Here is an 18,473-nt window from a genome sequence, read left to right as displayed (position 1 = left end):
AATTATGTGTGATATAGGAATAGTAAGATAGTACTGCAAGTATTGCTAGATGGTATTAAAGTATATATTTGGGGAGTGAGATGAGATGATAATTTTATGAATAATAATAAGATAATTTATAAATAGTAGTGAAGTTTTAAGAAATGAGAGAGAAGAAGTTGAATAAAAAATATTATTAAGTAAAAAAATTATTAGAATATAATTTTTTAATATAATTTTTTTTTTTTGTAATTTGAAAATGTTGAATTATTTTTTGTTTGAAAGTTGTAATGATTAGTTTGAAAAAATTGTAATGATTAATTTGAAAGTATTTATATTTAAATGAAATTTAAAAATGATATAAAGTGAAATGAAATGAAATGAAATGAAATAAAACTTTTTGAAATAAAACTTTTTCCAAAGAAACCTGAGTGGTTTGAATTCAGAGATGAGTTTAGATAAGTTGAGATAATTTATGAATAGTAAAATATATTTATTATATTTTATATAAAAATTTAGAAAAAATATTTTAAAATTTGAAAAAATTGTAATGATGAGATGATATGGATTTTGAATGCAAACAATGCCAAATCTCACAAATGTCACTTCTCATTAGTATGCTTTAGCCTTGTTTGTTTTCATAACTTATTTCAACTTATTTTATCTATAATTTTTTTAAATTTTTATATAAAATAAAATAAATAATTTAATTTTTTTAAGTTTTAAAATAAAAATAATATTAAAAAATATATTTTAATAATTTTTTTATTTAATTTTTAATTTTAATTAAAAATATCTTATATGTGAAAACAGACGAAAGGATCACACGTAGGTAGTTACGGGAAAATCTGCGCTTTGTCTTTCCCTTCCTCTCCGAGAGTCCAAACAGCGAAGTTTCCAACAAAGACGCGCAGGCACAGTACCTCACACTATCTTCAAGTCTCATTGCCGATTACATAATTACAAGAGGATATAGGCATTTTCACTCGTTTTCGGTTTACAAAGCTCACGCGCATTCATTATGGACCGGAAACCAACTGACAGCCCGGTCTACGTCCGGCAATGGAGCAGCGAGTCCAGTACCACCGGCTCTAACCAGTCATCCCCCTCGCGGCCTCCACACGCGCGTTCCTCCTCCGCTACCTCCTTCTCCACCGTCAAGCGCACTCAGAACTTCGCCGCCAAAGCCGCGGCTCAGCGCCTCGCTCAGGTCATGGCCTCCCAGACCACCGCCGACGAGGACGACGACGAAGACGAGGACGACCTAGGCTTCCGTTACAGTGCTCCTCCTCCTATCTCTCTCTCGAGGACCGTCAACAGCCCTACCAACGCTACTAAAAGGCCCGAGGTTACGTCTATCAGGACCAATAGATCTCCTTCACCTGCGGTAATTTCGAGCTCTAGATTCCATTTCTAACCGTGTTTTTACTGCTAGTTGATTTGCAACGAGATTGTGTAATTTCGAGATTGATGCGTTACAGTGTTGATCTTACTTGAGCTGGATACCTGAGATTTGATACTACACTGCGTTATGCTTTGTTTTTTTTTTTTTTTTTCAGTTAATCATTTATCTTTTGTACCATATTGAGCTTGAGTTTACTATCCGAGGGTTTTCACTTAGAGATCTGTACTATGATTACCTTTTTTTTAGAAAATAAGAAATGTGTTTTATGAAGCTCACACGTTGAATTTAGAGCAGGTTCTGAGATTTTCCATGAGTTCATTAGTCGTCTTGTACATAATGGTTTTTGGAGGAAGGTTTGGGCTTTAGCACAGTAGAAGGCTGATTGGATTTTTCTCATATTTATTAATTAGTTGGCTCGGAACTTTGTGGAGGAAACTCCATCAGTTCGCTTGACGTCAGCTGGAGGGCCATCAATGTTGTCTCGTGCAGCGGTGCCATCGGTACCACCAAATAAAGCACCATTGAGGAGTGCGGTTTCTCTGCCACCAGGAGAGCCTCTTGAAATTATGCAACTCAAAAAAAGGTGTAGACATGTTTACATCATTATAAAATAGTCAAGAAAAGAAGATAAAAGAGGAAATATTTGATTATTTTCTTGCCTAAAACTCCATACACATAGAATGTTAAGGATGATAGGATCATCCGGACTGGCAAATAATGCTATTCTTAATATTTTTAAAAATGTTATGCTGTATTGATGATTCATATTTGTTTAATCGTCTCGGTCTTTAGTTTGTATAATTGTAGAATGGGACTCTATCAAATGCTAAGTACAATAACAAATACACACAAAAAAAATTGTGTCGTAGATGTACCTGAACTTTTTTTTTCTTTGATAAGTAATAAATGCACCTACAACTTTAGGAAGCCATTATCTTCCTTGTGAACCTAGGTCTTTTTATTTATGTGCAACATACCTTATCAAACCAACAATGTAAATCTTAAGTTCCTAATGATAGAAAATAAAATACAATAGAAAAGGAGATGGAGATGAGAGAAGGAGGGAGAGAGATTTAAGGCTACATTTTTTCTATTCTAAATTATGATTGAATGCAAGGCATAGATCCCTATTTATAAGGAAATTACACTGAGATAAGATAAGGTAAATATTTTAATCATTATGAAAATCAAATCAAGGTAATATCAAATCAAAGTGATTTGATAATTATGAAAATCAATTCAAGATAATATCAAATCAAATTCTTGATTCGATATTATCTCCAACATCTCCTCTCAAACTCAAAGTGAAGAACTTTGAAATCTTGAGTTTGAAATTTGAGTATAGCCTTCATATCTGTTGATTGATTGTGGATGAGATGTTGAAAATGGCGTTGGTGATGAAGTGACTGTCAGTTGGAATATCAAATCTGGAGTTGTAGCCAACAATGGGTTGATAATGGGCCAAAACCAATAAAGGGATAACCATAGGCTGAAAGATTGAGTCGTCTATGGGCTACATATGGCCTTGGTCAACTATAGGACCAAAACTAGAAGGCCAAAAATGAATATGGGGCTTCAAACAATGTTCACAACAGACCAAAACCTAATAAGAAAGCTCACAACTAATAAAGATACTCCAAATACATGGATTTGATACGAAAATAATTGAACGGTAATGAAAATTTTGTGAGAGGTAAATCTAGCGGAAGAATTTAAAAAAAAATAGTCCATAGGATCAAGCCTGGCGTTAGCCAATGGCTCTGATACCATGATAGAAAATATAAAATAAATAATGAAAAAAAAAAGAGAGTGAGAGAATTTGAAGGCTACATTTTTCTATTCTTAATTGTGATTGAATACAAGGCATAAATTTCTATTTATAGGGAAATTACATTGAGATGAGACAAGGTAAATATCTTAATCATTATGAAAATCAAATAAAAAAAAATATCAAATCAAAGTGATTTGATAATTATGAAAATCAAATCAAGATAATATTATTATCTCCAACACCCGGCATCTTCATATGCATGGTCTCTGCAGCTGATATAATCTCAGCATATGAGGGCTACTAGTGTGTAATTAAATAATGTATGCTTCAGATTATGTAACAGTTCATTAAATTTTATGTAATTTGTGATAAGTCGGAGGTGGTTTATGGCTTGTATTGCAGATTCTCATCAGATATGGAACATTTTAAATCTAGAGATTCTGGAGATCAACGTGATGCTTCTGCACTTCGTGACGAAGTATGTGAACTGCATGAATTTATTTTTTTTGTGCATGTGCGCTTCCTATGTATGGAACTCCATATAAAAAAAAAATTGCTTATCAAAGATGTATAGAGCTGAATAAGTGTTGTGAGTATTTTATTTAGATACCTACAAAAAAAGTCTTGTTATCCATGAAGAGTTTGCCTTTTATCTTGAAATTAACTTCTCACCTTACAGCTTGATATGCTACAAGAAGAGAATGAGAATATTCTTGAGAAGGTGCGATGTTGCTTCTTATCTTTCCCCGACAAAGTACTTTTTTTTTTTCTGTACATTCTAATTCACTTATCAGTAGTTAACCATATTCTGAAATTTGATGTACAGCTTAGACTCGAGGAAGAGAGATGTGAAGAATCAGAAGCCAGAGTTAAGGAGCTTGAGAAACAGGTACTTGCTTTGGCTTCATGCTGTATGGCATAATGTCCAGGATGTACTTTTTTTTTTTATAAGTGTCCAGGGTGTACTTTGTTTCTTATTGGAAGAACTTCTCATTTATGGGTCCCCTTACATGGTTAAAGGCTTATATACTTTGCGTAATCTTGACAGGTCTTAGGAGAAGAGCTTGATAAAATTTTGTATTGTAACATAATCAGAAGTTGACAATGTTATATCATGTAATGTTAAGCTCACTGAATTTCAAAGGCCATTTAAAATTCAATTAAGAATGGTGATAGCATGTGCATGCCTACTTGCTCTGCCATCATGTGCAGGACTTGGGGTTGACTCACGCAGTTCATCCAATTATATTCTCCACCCATTCACCCCTTTCCTACAATGTTAGCTGTAAGCATGTTCCATTGCCCCTTTTTTTAATCGGTAAATAAGAATACTATTGATGACAGAAAGTAGTCATATCCTAAGTAAGCTCTTTCCATTTTCATAGCTCCTCCATTGCTGTTAAACCTTAAAACCATTGATATCTATATTTTTTTACGATAAATTATTATCTGTTAGAATATAAATTAAATAGTTAAATTACTTATTTCCACCATTTTAAACTTTTGAGATAATTGTTGATTTAAAATTGTATCATACTAGAGCTTTAGGAGATGTTTGGATTCAGAGATGAGTTGAGATAGGTTGAGATGGTTTGTGAATAGTAGAATAAAAGTTGAATTATTTATTATATTTGGTGTGGAACTTTGGGAAAGTTGTTTTGGGATTTGAAAAAGTTGAATTGTTTATTATATTTTGTGTGAGAATTTGAGAAAGTTGTAATGATGAGATGAGATGAGTTGAGGTGGGTTTTGAATCCAAACCTCTCCTTAGAGTTTGAAACATTGACTTCATGCTTCACCCCATTTCAATTAAATATTCCACATGTGGGACCCACATATTATGGAGTCTAGCTAACGCGTGAATGGGAGTATTAAAATATAAATTAAATGGTTAAATTTATTTTTTCCACTAGCTCATGGTTTTGGCCCTTGGGATTGATGATTTAACATTACTTGATAATACAATTAACTATTTGGGAGAACCAGCCGATAGTCGCTCATTCTTAAGGCGGGACATTCCTTTACATTTTTGGTAATTTTAATTACTTTTTTTTATTAGTTTTAAAAGAAAAATAAATTGGCAATCTTTTATAGTTTCCTTGTTACGTTGGAGGCCCATTAGGCCTATTGACTAGTCACTACACAATAGGAGGTAGCTCTCCCTTCCCATAAACCTCTTCTCCCTCGATGTAGACAGGATTCAATCAATGTACATTGTTGAATGTGAAGATACTTTATTCTTTGTGCCATTTGATGCACAATAGGATGGATGATTTTGCCTACGTGCTAAGTTGCCTTGTGAAATACAAATTACCTCCTAAAGATCATAGGGCAAGCTGGACCTTTTCTTTTTTCAAAATTTGAGGTTTAGGTGATTTGAAATTTAGAACACTTTTTTTTGCCATTTCATATTTGAAGACATGATATACCTATAAAAAAAAATATTTGAAGACATGATATATGCTGCAAATTCAGTATGTAACATTACTGCTTAATTATAAGTCTTCAGGTTGCTGCTCTTGGAGAAGGTGTATCTTTGGAAGCTAAACTCTTGAGCAGGTGAATTAAAATCATGGTAATCTTTTTTTTTTTTTTTTGATAAGTAATAAAATCATAGTAATCTTCATGTGTTCTCTTCTTAATGTAATTGTGATAACCCTATATTAATCTGCAGAAAGGAGGCTGCACTGCGTCAAAGAGAGGTAATAAGAGAAACTAGCAATGTACTTTATTTTGATAGAGGTAATTAGAGAAACTTAAAATTTTCCTTATTCTGAGTATGTTAGGTAAAAAGTTTTAGCTCTCCCTAGTTAATCATGCCTAGGTATTGGTTGCTCTTGTATATGTCCCTTGAAAAAAATCTAGCACCACTAAATTGTTTATTTTTGTTGAAAAAAAGACTCTCTCTCTAGAATTTTTCTCTCCGTACACATGCACACTTTTCTTCTCGTTTTGCTTTCTGTATTATTTTTGTATCACCATGTTTGTTTTTACTGAGTTATTCTGAGGTGGTGGTGGTTATGATGGGTCGGTTTATAGAAGTAGTTATTGAATCAAAGTGCTTTATCTTAGCAAAATGTGGAGGGGGTGGTTTGAGAGTCACTGAGCGTAGCTGGAAAACAGAGAACTCGGTGATGCTGGGGTATTCTTCGATTCTTTGGCTTGGGAAGGTGTTAGAGGAGAGCCTAAGCAGGGGGAAAAAGGAGGTATATTCAGCAACTTGTGATGGTTTTAGTAGCATTATTGCTCAACGATGTGCTAATAGGTGAGGGAGATATGTTGAAATCTCAGAGTATAATCAGGGGGGGAGAAGGAATATTTTATGTATTCTAGAAGGGGAGAATGGATGGGGTTGGAGGAAAATGAGGGAGGCACTGTTAGAGCAAAGGAAAGAGGATTTTAATATCGGTGGAGTTCATGGAGGAGGTCATCTGAGTGATGGAAGAGGGGGACTGAAGCCCCATGCGCGGTCGTATAAGGAGGCTCTTTCTTCAACTTTTCCGAAAGCTGAGAAGGAGAAGGTGGCTTGTGCAAAGGTCTCGGACAGAGGAAAGGGTATTTGGCGTGGTGGTACGTTGAGCCATACTCTGGGCAGGGACTCTGTGGCATGTCAGGATACATGGGAGGTGCAACGTAAATTGCTGGAAATGCAGGGACGATTGCGTGCCCTGCAGAGAGATATGGCTGTAATTGTTGCTTTTGTTGGTTCTTTTAAGGAAAATGAGGTGGCTGTTAATACTAAGGGATTTGTAAAGAGAAGCAGGCCGAGCAAAGCAGCAATCTGGCAACAGAAAAATAAAAAGGAAAAGGGATGGGTTTGGCGTCGGCACAAGCAGACTGATGGGGCTGGGCCGTCCCAACCAAGGGCCCAGAATAGTGGGTCTCAACCCAGGGCCCATAGTGGCGGGTCAAAGCCCAGGGCCCAAGATAACGGGTCGCAGCCCAGGGCCCATAGCTGTGGGCCTCAGCCCATGACCCATAGTGGCGGGTCAAAGCCCAGCTGTGGGCCTCAGCCCATGACCCATAGTGGCGGGTCTAAGCCCAGAACCCGTAATAACAGGTCTAGACCTGAACCTAGGGTGATCGAGAATCCGGGCCCTAGCCCAACATCCTCTACCGAGCTGTTCAGTCTCGGATTTGCGCCGGAAAGCCTACCGACGGTGAGGGGTCAGGCCGCGGGGACATAGACGACGCCGATGGAGGCAGTGGGGGTCGCCGGTGAGGTTTCACCAGAGGTCTGTGCGCAACAGGCTCTGTTAGCTTTCGAAAGTCGAGCTTCTTCTCCTATGGAGACAGAATTTGGGGTGTTTCTGGTCCCGGCACAGAATCTGGGAAACCAGATGAGGGTTTCGAGTTGGCTGAGGTTGAGGATGACTCGGATGATTTTATGCGTTCCGTGGAAGACGAACTGTTCATCCCAGAGGCTTGTGGTTTGGAGGAGTTTTCAGTGGGGATTGAGTTTCAAAATAATAAAATGGGCAATCCTATCCCATTAAGTTACTATTTTCCAGATCAAGCATCAGATTGGATTATTCATAAAAGCAAAGGAAATTCAACATGTTGTGGGAATTGAGTGTGATGGGTATGAGGAGCAGTTCATAGCCTTGTTAACTGCTATGGAAGCTGGACATCAACAAAAAAAGAGGGGGAACACAAAGAAAAGTCGGAAATTAAAAAGATTGATGTGGTCAATGAACTCAGAAGCTAGTTCCAGCAGGAATAAGGCAAAGGGGAAGGGGCTGAATGTTTCCCAATGAAGCCCAAGATAGTATCTTGGAATGTCCGAAGTCTAAACGAGGTAGAGAAGCGCCTCTGGATTAGACGTTTACTCCGTGAGTGGAAGGTGGACATAGTATGTTTACAGGAAACAAAGTTGAAGATGATTAGTAGGAGGACTATTCGGAGTTTATGGAGCAATATTTATGTAGACTGGGTATATTTGGCCTTTTTAGGGGCTTCGGGAGGAGTTGTGGTAATGTGGGATAGAAGGGTAGTAGTGAAAGTGGAGGAGTACATAGGGAGATATATGGTTGCTTGTTCTTTTAAGTGTGTCAGATGATTTCTTATGGGCATTTGCAGGTGTGTATGGGCCTAACTTAGATGTTGAAAGAAGTGTATTGTGGGATGAGCTTGCAGGGGTACAGAGTTGGTGGGAGCTTCCTTGGTGTATTGGGGGGGATTTCAATGTGGTTAAGTTCCAGAGTGAATGTCTTAGTAGCAGGAGATTGAGGCCATCAAGCCTGGAGTTCTTAGAGTGTATCTTTGATTTGAATTTGTTAGATCTTCCGCTAGCAGGAGGTCCAGCCACATGGTCAAATAATCAGACGTGGTCCCACTTGGACCGCTTTTTAATTTCACCTGAGTTTGAATGTCATTTCCCGGATGTATGGCAAAAGCGTTTGGCACGTATAACTTCGGATCATTGGCCTATTATGCTGGATTGTGGAGGTATTTAGAATGGTAGAAGGTATTTTACGTTCGAAAACATGTGGTTGAGTTCAGAAGGCTTTGTGGAAAGGATTAAACAATGGTGGACTTCGTATCATTTTGAAGGTACAACCAGTTTCATTTTTGCTAACAAACTGAAAGCCTTAAAAAAGGATTTAAATGAGTGGAATAAACAATCTTTTGGTAATGTGAAGGAGAACAAAAATACAAAGTGGATGGAAATTCAGGAGCTAGAAAGACTGCAAGAAGGGAGGCCACTTAATGAGGAGGAACAAGCTCAGAAAACTTTATTGGAGGCTGATCTTGAGGATAATCCTACAGGAAGAAATCTCATGGCGTCAAAAATCAAGAGCTCTTTGGTTGAAGGAAGGGGACCGAAGTACGAAGTTCTTCCATAGAATGGCAAACTCACATAGAAGAAATAACAACATTGAAGTACTGAGAATTGAGGGTGCCGAGAGTAGAGAAGAGGAAGTTATTCAAGAGCACGTGGTCGTTTTCTTTGAAAAGTTTCTTACTGAGCAGGTGGGTTGGAGGCCTACTTTAGATGGATTGGCTTTTGATACTATTGATCCTGGGGATGTTACCAGATTGGAGAGGGCTTTTGAAGAGGAAGAGGTTTCTGAAGTGATAAGGAAGATGGCAAAAGATAAGGCTCCCGGACCGGATGGGTTCTCTATGGGTTTTTTCCAGGAGTGTTGGGACGTGATTAAGGTGGATCTTTTGAGGGTTTTTCAAGAGTTCTTCACAATAGGTAAATTTGAGAAAAGTCTCAACATTACTTTTCTTGCATTGATACCTAAAAAGGTTGGGGCCATTGAGATCACAGACTTTCGGCCTATTAGTTTAGTAATTGGTATTTATAAGATCATTGCAAAAGTGCTTGCCAATAGTTAAGTGGAGTATTGGGGAAGATTGTTACTCAACCACAGAATGCTTTTGTCAAAGGTAGACAGATCCTTAATGCGGCTTTAATAGCCAATGAATGTTTTGACAGTAGAGTGAAGGCTGGCAATTCAGGGATTATGTGCAAATTAGATATGGAAAAGGCGTATGATCATGTGAATTGAGATTTTTTTCTCTATTTACTGGGTAGGTGTGGGTTTGGAGAGAGGTTGAGGTTTTGGATTAGATGGTATATATCTACGGTACGTTTCTCGGTGTTGATTAATGGCAATCCAGAGGGTTTCTTCCCAAGCTCTCGTGGTTTGAGACAAGGGGATCCGTTATCCCCTTTACTTTTTGTCATAGTTATGGAGGCACTAAGTAGGATGATTTCAGCCACAGTGACTAATGGTTTCATCAGTGATTTCCAGATTGGATCGCCTAGTAGGAGTAGTACAACTATTTCTCATTTGCTGTTTGCAAATGATACGCTCATCATGTGCGAGGCTGATCAAGGCCAGTTGAGGACTATGAAGGCACTGCTGCTGTGTTTTGAAGTTGGTACCAATTGGAGAAATTCAGGATATAAGGGTGCTGGCTGATATACTGGGTTGTAAGATAGCGTATCTTCCTATGACTTATCTGGGATTGCCGCTGGGGTATAGCTTCGAGGGCACGCACAATTTGGGATACAGTGATTGAAAAAGTAGAGAGGAGACTAGCAGGGTGGAAGAGAATGTATTTGTCTAAAGGGGGCCGGATCACATTAATCAAACGTACACTTTCAAACTTACTCACCTACTTTTTATCATTATTCCCTTTACCGGCAAGTGTGGCGGGTCGACTCGAGAAATTACAGAGAGAGTTTCTGTGGGGGGGCTTAGGAGAGGAGTTCAAATTCCACTTAGTTAAATGGGAGATGGTATGTTGTCCTATCTCCAATGGAGGTTTGGGTGTCAGAAATTTGAGGTTGTTTAACCGGGCATTACTTGGCAAATGATTGTGGCGATATACTAAGGAACTAGAAGCCTTATGGAAGACTGTGATCGAGAGCAAATATGGTGTTTTAGGGAAGGGGTGGTGTACTAGAGAAGTTGGAGGAGCTCCTGGAATGGGGCTATGGAAACATATTAGAAGAGGATGGGTGGGCTTCCATCGTCACACTAGATTGCAATTAGGGACAGGTTCTAAGATCAGATTTTGGAAGGATGCTTGGTGTAATAACAATGTTCTACAAGATATATTTCCATCTCTTTTCTTGATTGCAAGTACCAAAGATGCCACAGTGGCGGAGGTTATGGAAGTCTCAGGTGGAAACATCCATTGGAATATCAATTTCAACTGAGCGGCACAGGATTGGGAGATGGAGAGTTTTGTTGATTTTTATAGCCTCCTTTATTCTGTTCGTCCAAACATCCAGCAGGAAGATGGGTTGTGATGGTATCCTGCAAGGAATGGGGTGTTTTCTGTTCGCTCTTTTTATAAGGTTCTCACACAAGTTCCAGAGATACAGTTTTCCTGGAAAAGGCTTTGGCGTCATAAGGCTCCTCCCAAAGCCTCTTTCTTTGTGTGGGCAGCATCGCTGGGTAAGATTCTCACTACGGATAATCTAAGAAAGAGGAGGATAATTATTGCAGACTGGTGTTGTATGTGTAAAAGCGGGGGTGAGTCGGTAAATCATTTACTTTTACACTGTGAGATAGCCAGGACTCTTTGGGACGAGGTGTTTAAAAAAATGGAGTTAATGTGGGTTATGCCGCAAACAGTTTTGGAGGTATTGGCTTGCTGGGCTTCGATTCGTGGGGTGAGAAAGATCAAAGCAGTTTGGAAGATGATCCCTATCTGTATCATGTGGTGTCTATGGCAAGAGTGCAATGAGAGGATATTTGAGGACAAAGAGAGATCTTTAGAGGAGCTTAAACTGTTTTTCGTTAGGACTCTTTGTACTTGGGCCATTGCTATAGACTTTAATGGCATGGACCTTCATGTTTTCCTAGTTTCTAATGTGCCTACATAATTAGGGCATTTTCTCTGTATTCGACATTTGGTATATTAATAAATTCTTGTTTTACTTATAAAAAAAAAAAAAATCTAGCTACCACTGACTAGACATTTTACTTTCACAGGAGTAGAGAATGGTTAAAATCATTTTCCCCTCGAGGGAAAGCTACCACTGACGAGACATTTTACTTTCACAGGCTGCACTTAAAGATGCAAAAAATCCCAAGGATGGAGAAGATAAGGAAATTGTTTCCCTTCAGGCTGAGGCTGTTGTAAGGATGCTAGCATGCCTTTTATATGCAAATTTTCTGAGAATTTTTCACTGCTGCTTCCGTTACTTATCTCAGTAAAATATCTTTTATTTCTTGCATAAACTAGAATGCAAAAGATGAGGCTCAAGCCGCTATGAAACAGCTTCATGGAGCTGAATCTGAAGTAAAATCTCTTCGATTGATGACACAAAGAATGACACTGACTCAGAAAGAGATGGTTTGTACATGCACTGTTTGAGGAGCCTTTTAGTTGTCATTTGGAACTGATTATCTGGTGTTTCCAATTTTCAGGAAGAAGTTGTTCTTAAGAGGTGTTGGCTTGCTCGTTATTGGGGCTTAGCTGCAAAATATGGTAACCATAGAATATGTTATGTCTCTATTCATCCGAGAGGAAAAGGATCCTCTTATTACTTTTAGGCCTCGTTTGGTTACACAGTTGAGATGAGAATTATGTAAATAGTAATGAAATAGTTTGTGAATAGTAGCGAAATGGTTTGAGTTAAGATGTTTTATGGGGTTTTGGGAAAGGAGAGAGAAAAAGTTGAATAAAAATATTATAAAGTTAAAATATTGTTAGAATATAATTTTTTAATATTATTTTTGTTTTGGGATTTGAAAAAATGGAATTGTTTTTTGTGTTTTGTTTGAAAGTTTAGGAAAGTTGTAATGATTAGATGAAAAAGTTGAGAATTTGAAATTAAAAAGTGTTTGTGTTTGAATGGTGTTTGGATGTTGAGATGAGATGGGTTGAGACCATTTGTCTTAATTTTTTTTTTTTATGACTTAATTCCATCTCTCACATTTATGTGGACAACTTTAGAAAGAGCAATAAAGCTGAGAACCCTATAGATTATAGAACTCCTTTTTCTTTTATCCTTCCACTTCTATTAGAATATCATGAACTCTGAAGTTTATCCTTAAAACCAGTGCAGCTAATATGTTGCCATCTGGATGTTTTGGGAACAACATTTTTACCTTTGACAAAAGTACTGATAATGTTCCATGTTGATTATCTCTCTCTTCCTTTCCCACTCTTCTTTTTCTTTTTCCTTATTTGTTTATTTTTTCAAAGTGGATGTTTATAGATTTCATTATCATGTCTGACTCCCCTACCTTACATAATATCTTTCATGATTTGTAGGTATCTGTGCAGATATTGCAATGTCAAAGTATGAACACTGGTCATCCTTAGCACCTCTTCCATTTGAGATTGTCCTTTCTGCAGGACAAAAGGCCAAAGAGGAGGGTTGGGAAAAAGGTTAGTAATCACTAATCAGCCCTTTGATATCTTTTCCCTTTCATGGCGGGTAATAACTGTTGTTGTTTTCATTGTGTTGGCCACGATGAGATTTTCTTACAGTTGTATCATTTTGTTTAGCAGGTAACGATGATCCTGAGAAAAGGAGCAAAGTTCAGGACTTCAATGATTTAACTGGGGAAGGAAATATCGAGAGTATGCTTTCTGTGGAAATGGGGTTGAAAGAGCTTGCTTCCTTAAAGGTCTTTTTCTAATAAATTACCCTTGTTTCTTTCTCAGTTACCTGCTGCTATATAAACTGAGATATTTAATGGTTGCCATTTTAAAGGTTGAGGAAGCCATTGTGCTCTCACTGGCCCAACAGCGGCGTCCAAATTCTGCTCGACTATCCATTTCAGGTGCACTTTGTATAGACTGGTGATGTGCTTTGTTTAATTCCTTCTGATTCCCGCTGTAATTGGTAGATTTTGCTGTTCAATAAAATTCTTTGTTTTCCATTTTTTGATGTGGTCGTGGATTTTCACCTTCTAGATCTGCCAATGGCCGGCCTCTCTATAAGAAGCCTTTGAAAAATAAGGTTAAACTTATCTAGTTGTGGTAATGGCCATTTTACATTACTAGTTCTTATGTTATCTCTGTTTTTCACTTTTGCTTCAGTCTGTCCAAATTGTTACTCCAACAGTTTTGTATATGCAATATTGTGGAGGGGGCAGTGAGAAACTAATTGGGTATATAGACATTTGAGCTCCTGTCAATTCTTTTCTTGCTTGCAAGTTCATAGTTCTTTGTTTTCATTATGGGGCTCAGCCCATAATTTTTGGTTGGGATGCAGCAAATCCTATCTTGGGTGACAAAGTCATTCTTCTTTGTCATGGTCAGCCTGCACCGATAATAGCTATGAATAATATTTTCTCATACCAGAGCCAAGAATGGAAAATGCTCGGATGCATGTAAAACTTGCTAATATATGTTTGGTGAAACGCAAGATAGAAGAATATTGGAGGTATATATACATATTGTTGAATATCTCATGCCAGGGCAAAACCACCTTCACGATATTTTTATTTTATTTTATGGGATAAGTACCTTTGTGATGGCCTTTGACTGGAACACACCAACATATTGTGTATTATATTGGTTTGTTGTTATTTTCAGTTTGTCTTTCAGCCAATACAATATGGTCGAGATAACATGTTCAATGTTGAGGCTATAATTTATTGCTACCAGTATGGTGTCATGTTCAAAAAATTTCCTGGTTGCTTGTCTTCTTTTAAAAATTTAATTTTCATGTTCTGGTTGACAATATCTGGGGCCATGGTTTCTTTTAGATCTCGGGCCAAATTGTCTCTTAATTTTTTCAACCTTTCATCCCATCAGTGTATTAGTGGTACTCATAAGTGTATACATATGTACTTCTGTGTCATTTCTCGACCATCCCAATATTTTTTTTCCTGCCGTGGTAACTGCATGAAGATGGTCATTTATTAGTAGTATGACTTCTTAGTACAACACATGGGAGTCTTATTATTGATTTTATCCATTCCATCTCAGAGATATGTGATGATTGCATGACACCTAACAAGTATTCTCTCTTTTGGATTAGCTTGTGAAATCACTACTTGTCTCAAAAGTTTAAACTGACGGGAAGAGGTAGATTTAATTATTTATATCCTTAAACACTCATCCTCACGTGTTGACCCCAAAATAATAGGACTCAACACGTGAAATATCTAATTAATAGGGTGGAGTGTAGAGTTAGAGTTCAAACTCAGGACCTCTGTTCTGATATCATATGAAATCACTACTTGTCTCAAAAGCTTAAATTGATGGGAAGATGTATATTTAATTATTTATATCCTTAACATAGCTTGTCAAGATACCATATTTTCTTGAGTAAAAACCTGTTCACTTTTATGTACTTACCTTTCCCCTCTAATGTTTTCAGATATTAAATCACCAAGTGATCCCAAGTCTATGGAGGCATTTGGTAAGTCATATTAAGGGATATCCTTGCGTTTTGCTTCAGAAACTGCACCATCTACTGGATTTGAGGAAACAACTATGGCCAGCATCAATTGAAGATGGGGAATTCCCACGATCAAAAGACTCCTATTGCCATTTTTTTTTTTAATAATTATCACTTGGTCTTTTCTAGAGGACCAAGATGCTACAAATTGATTATAAATAAATTTTGCAGTCACTTGAAGCTGATGTGCTGAGAGTCCTTAAATTTTTAATCATAGATCCATACTAATTAGATTAAGCGGTTTTAAATTTGTTAGTCTGCTTTGGTAGCGTTAATAATTTTTTGTCAAAATGAGCACATGATATTGGTTTCTACGTTTTGTTGCAGAACTAAGCGCAGAGGAGTCTGAGGATGTTCTATTCAAGGAGGTCTGGGCTTTTTTCCTTTCATTTCCTTGATTAACTATGTTTGTATCACATTCATGTTCCATTGACATGAAATTTCTATTGCAATATATATCCCTAGCTTTTTGTGCCAACACTTGGAGTTTTTGGGTTTTCTTCGTATACACCTTCTGTCAACTGATGTTTGAATGGACTTTGTTCTGTCCTGATTTATTGTGCCATCGATTTGGGTCTCTAGAGAAAATTTCAATGCAATATCATTATTTCCTATCACTGGCTTTCCTTCTCGTTTCATTTTATCATCTTCACCTACTTTTGTAAGGTATTTTGGATCAGTTAGCTAGTATTTAAAGATTTAAATGGTTTCCACATATTAATCTTCATGATTAGTAGCTGTCTGTCTCGCTTTTATAGATTTTACAGATACAAATGAGATGGTTTTTAAAATACTGAATCTGATATTTTTTTCTGCATACAATTTGCACAGGCATGGCTTACATATTTTTGGAGAAGAGCCAAAGCACATGGCATAGAGGAGGACATTGCAAAAGATCGTCTTCAGTTTTGGATTAACCGCAGTGGCCATTCACCAACTTCACATGATGCATTTGATGGTAATTTCTAATTCGTTCTTTTTTGGGTGTGTTAAGTTCTGCTGCTCATGAATTATTGCTGGTCTGATGTTTTCCATTTCAGTGGGGCAAGGTGTTATGGAGCTCAGGAAATTGGGGATTGGGCAACGACTTTGGGAAGCATCTCGGAAAGAAATCGACCAAGATCTTTCCTCTTTGATTGCACGGAAAGCTGCTATATAATTGAAGAGTCTGCTATGTTCGGATTCATTTTTGTTAGATCTTTTAGTTTGGGAGCATTTTTTCACCTGTATGTGATGTGGGGGATGCCAACTTGAACTGGTTCGCGAATGTTCCTGTTTTTTTCCCTCGTCGGCGCCACATGTTACTACTGCCAACCGAAGATCAACATGTAAGCACTACCTACATCTGGAATAGAAGTTGTAGTAGCCCTCGGAATGATAGAGCTGAAATCTTGTAATTTTTATAAATCGGGCAAATTACAAAGACTAGGTTGAGTACTTCAGATATATATGTTTGAAACCCAAAAAAAAAAAAATAATAATAATAATAATTGATATATACGTTTGGCCTTCGAGATGGAAAGAGAAAATCAAGCCTGCAAAGATCATCTTAATAAAGGGGGAAAAAGCAAGGAAATTCTGCAAAGGCGTGGAGAGACTTTCTTTGTCGTAAGTGAATTGGTTATTATTGTATCATTCCCTGTTTGGTCGGGAATGGAAAGAAAGAGAGAAGCATGTGCTAGCTGGCGTTGGATGAATGCCGGCCCTGTTTTGTAGTTGTCAATCTGTTTATGTGGGCCTCCTTTTATATTTTGTTTAAAACCTTTTGGAATGGAATGTTCTGACGGGTGGGTACTCAGTTTCTTTTGCTATGAAATGCAAGTGCATTTCGAAAAGAGTTGTATCGGTGGGAGCTAGTGATAAGGCATGTCTGATCATGCGAGTCATGTGACTCTACTCTCGCGAGTATTGGCACATGGTAAGTATGTAAGAGGCTAAGGCATGGTTCCGGCAAAAAAGTAAAATTAATGGTTGCCTACTGACCTTCTAAAATAAAAAAACAACACACAAGGACCAGATCACGATCAAGGATAATGGACCCAATTAAAAGAGAAAAAATAAATAAAAATTACTGTTTAGTTGTCAAGCAGATAAATGTCTCCATTCATCACCATGGTTGGAGTCGCAAGTGTCGTTTGAATTGATTAGATCAAATTCTATTTACCCGACTTCATTATAATTTTACTCATTTACTTCCCTTTTACTTGAATAAAAAATTCTGCATAGTCATTTTTGTATATTTTTTATATACTTTATTGATGTAATTGATTGTGATATTTTTTTTAATATAAAATAATTTAAAGTGTATAAACAATATTTAAAAATAATGGTATATACGTAACTCTGAGTGCATTAGCCTCTCTTCCTGAAATGAGAGAGAGAGAGAGAGGCAAAGAGAAGAAAAAAAAAGAGCACGAGTCTGAAAATTCGTTTTGTCACCTCTCTGATGGAACGTTGTAGACTGGACATTGGAAGTTCGGAATCGTTGAATACACCTTTTATATTTTTATATATTTTTCTCTTTTGAGGTCCCTCCCGATATCTATCTCTCTGCGCAGTCTCTTTCACGCAGTCTAGGGCACATAGCACGCGCTGCAGGCACTGTTTTTCAACTTATCAACTAAAATATACAAGACCCCATAACCTAACCCAAATTAATTACCATAAAGTATTAGCCAAGGGTTTAAAAACTCTTGATGTATGCCTGATGGACATGTGCACTTCAATTTTAATACTCACCCTTTGTCCTTCTCGGTAGACGCCATTCTTTCTGGTGATGGTGAAGAAAAAGATACGCATGGGGAAATTCAGTAGAGAAAAGACACTAGAAATTCTAAAGTTGATTTTGACCCTATACGCTTACCTATCCATCATATTTTCACTTTCTGTTTAGTGGCATGGGATGTGGGCCCCATATGCAATATTTGGCTAAATACTAAACCAAAAACACAAACTATATATTTATATATCTTTATTCAGATTAGATAAATGATTCTAGATCATGCTGAGGCAAACCAAGCTTGAAACAAGGATGCCATGATGTTAAAGGGATAATCATACTCTAAGATGTTTCTTTTTCTCTCTGTCTTTCCTCGTAATCATTACGCTAAGATGATGATATATATATATATATATATATAATAAATATGTGGGATTATGTAAATCTTTGTTAAGACCGACTCTTGAAAATATATATATGTATAATTTTTTTACTACTTCTTCTCAGTTGTGAAAAGTTAGTATGGAAGTTAGTTGAGATGAGAAGAAGAACACACCAGAAAGGCAAAGGCAATGGTGGTGGGGGAGTGGGCCGGATTCAATATGAAAATGTTGGTTGGGGTTTGTGCATAGTGGGTTTTTTTTTTTTTTTTTTTTTTAAGCTTTTGCCTTTTGTCTCTACAAAATAGTTGGTTGTAGCTTGGTAAAAA

The 18,473-nt window shown here is 37.2% G+C and overlaps 1 protein-coding gene across 2 annotated transcripts; it reads left to right on the top strand.

Moving 5' to 3' along the window:
• The first annotated feature begins 826 nt into the window (after positions 1 to 826).
• On the top strand, positions 827 to 16,824 carry LOC109002147 (coiled-coil domain-containing protein SCD2-like). 2 transcript variants are annotated; one of them, XM_035684026.1, is made up of 17 exons: positions 827 to 1,366; positions 1,795 to 1,967; positions 3,558 to 3,633; positions 3,835 to 3,876; positions 3,982 to 4,044; positions 5,665 to 5,714; positions 5,830 to 5,857; positions 11,687 to 11,761; positions 11,868 to 11,978; positions 12,053 to 12,113; positions 12,903 to 13,019; positions 13,143 to 13,261; positions 13,348 to 13,417; positions 14,965 to 15,006; positions 15,373 to 15,413; positions 15,877 to 16,003; positions 16,086 to 16,824. In XM_035684026.1, the coding sequence occupies exons 1-17, from the start codon at positions 1,001 to 1,003 to the stop codon at positions 16,202 to 16,204; spliced, it is 1,680 nt and encodes a 559-aa protein (XP_035539919.1). In that variant the 5' UTR covers positions 827 to 1,000; the 3' UTR covers positions 16,205 to 16,824. The 2 variants fall into 2 exon arrangements, with proteins under 2 accessions (XP_035539919.1, XP_035539918.1); XM_035684025.1 differs by having other exon boundaries at positions 13,140 to 13,261.
• The last annotated feature ends 1,649 nt before the right edge of the window (positions 16,825 to 18,473 follow it).

The sequence above is a fragment of the Juglans regia genome, chromosome 13, assembly GCF_001411555.2.
Source record: "Juglans regia cultivar Chandler chromosome 13, Walnut 2.0, whole genome shotgun sequence".
Classification (NCBI taxonomy): Eukaryota; Viridiplantae; Streptophyta; class Magnoliopsida; order Fagales; family Juglandaceae; genus Juglans; species Juglans regia.
This window is presented reverse-complemented; position numbering and strand designations above follow the sequence as displayed.

What these genes read in the sequence shown, in the direction of transcription:
- LOC109002147 (XM_035684025.1), top strand. Translation starts at nt 1,001, where the DNA reads ATGGACCGGAAACCAACTGACAGCCCGGTCTACGTCCGGCAATGGAGC. An exon ending in ATGAGAATATTCTTGAGAAG is followed by an intron (nt 3,877 to 3,981) that starts GTGCGATGTTGC and finishes TTTGATGTACAG; the next exon opens with CTTAGACTCGAGGAAGAGAG. An exon ending in TTAAGGAGCTTGAGAAACAG is followed by an intron (nt 4,045 to 5,664) that starts GTACTTGCTTTG and finishes ATAAGTCTTCAG; the next exon opens with GTTGCTGCTCTTGGAGAAGG.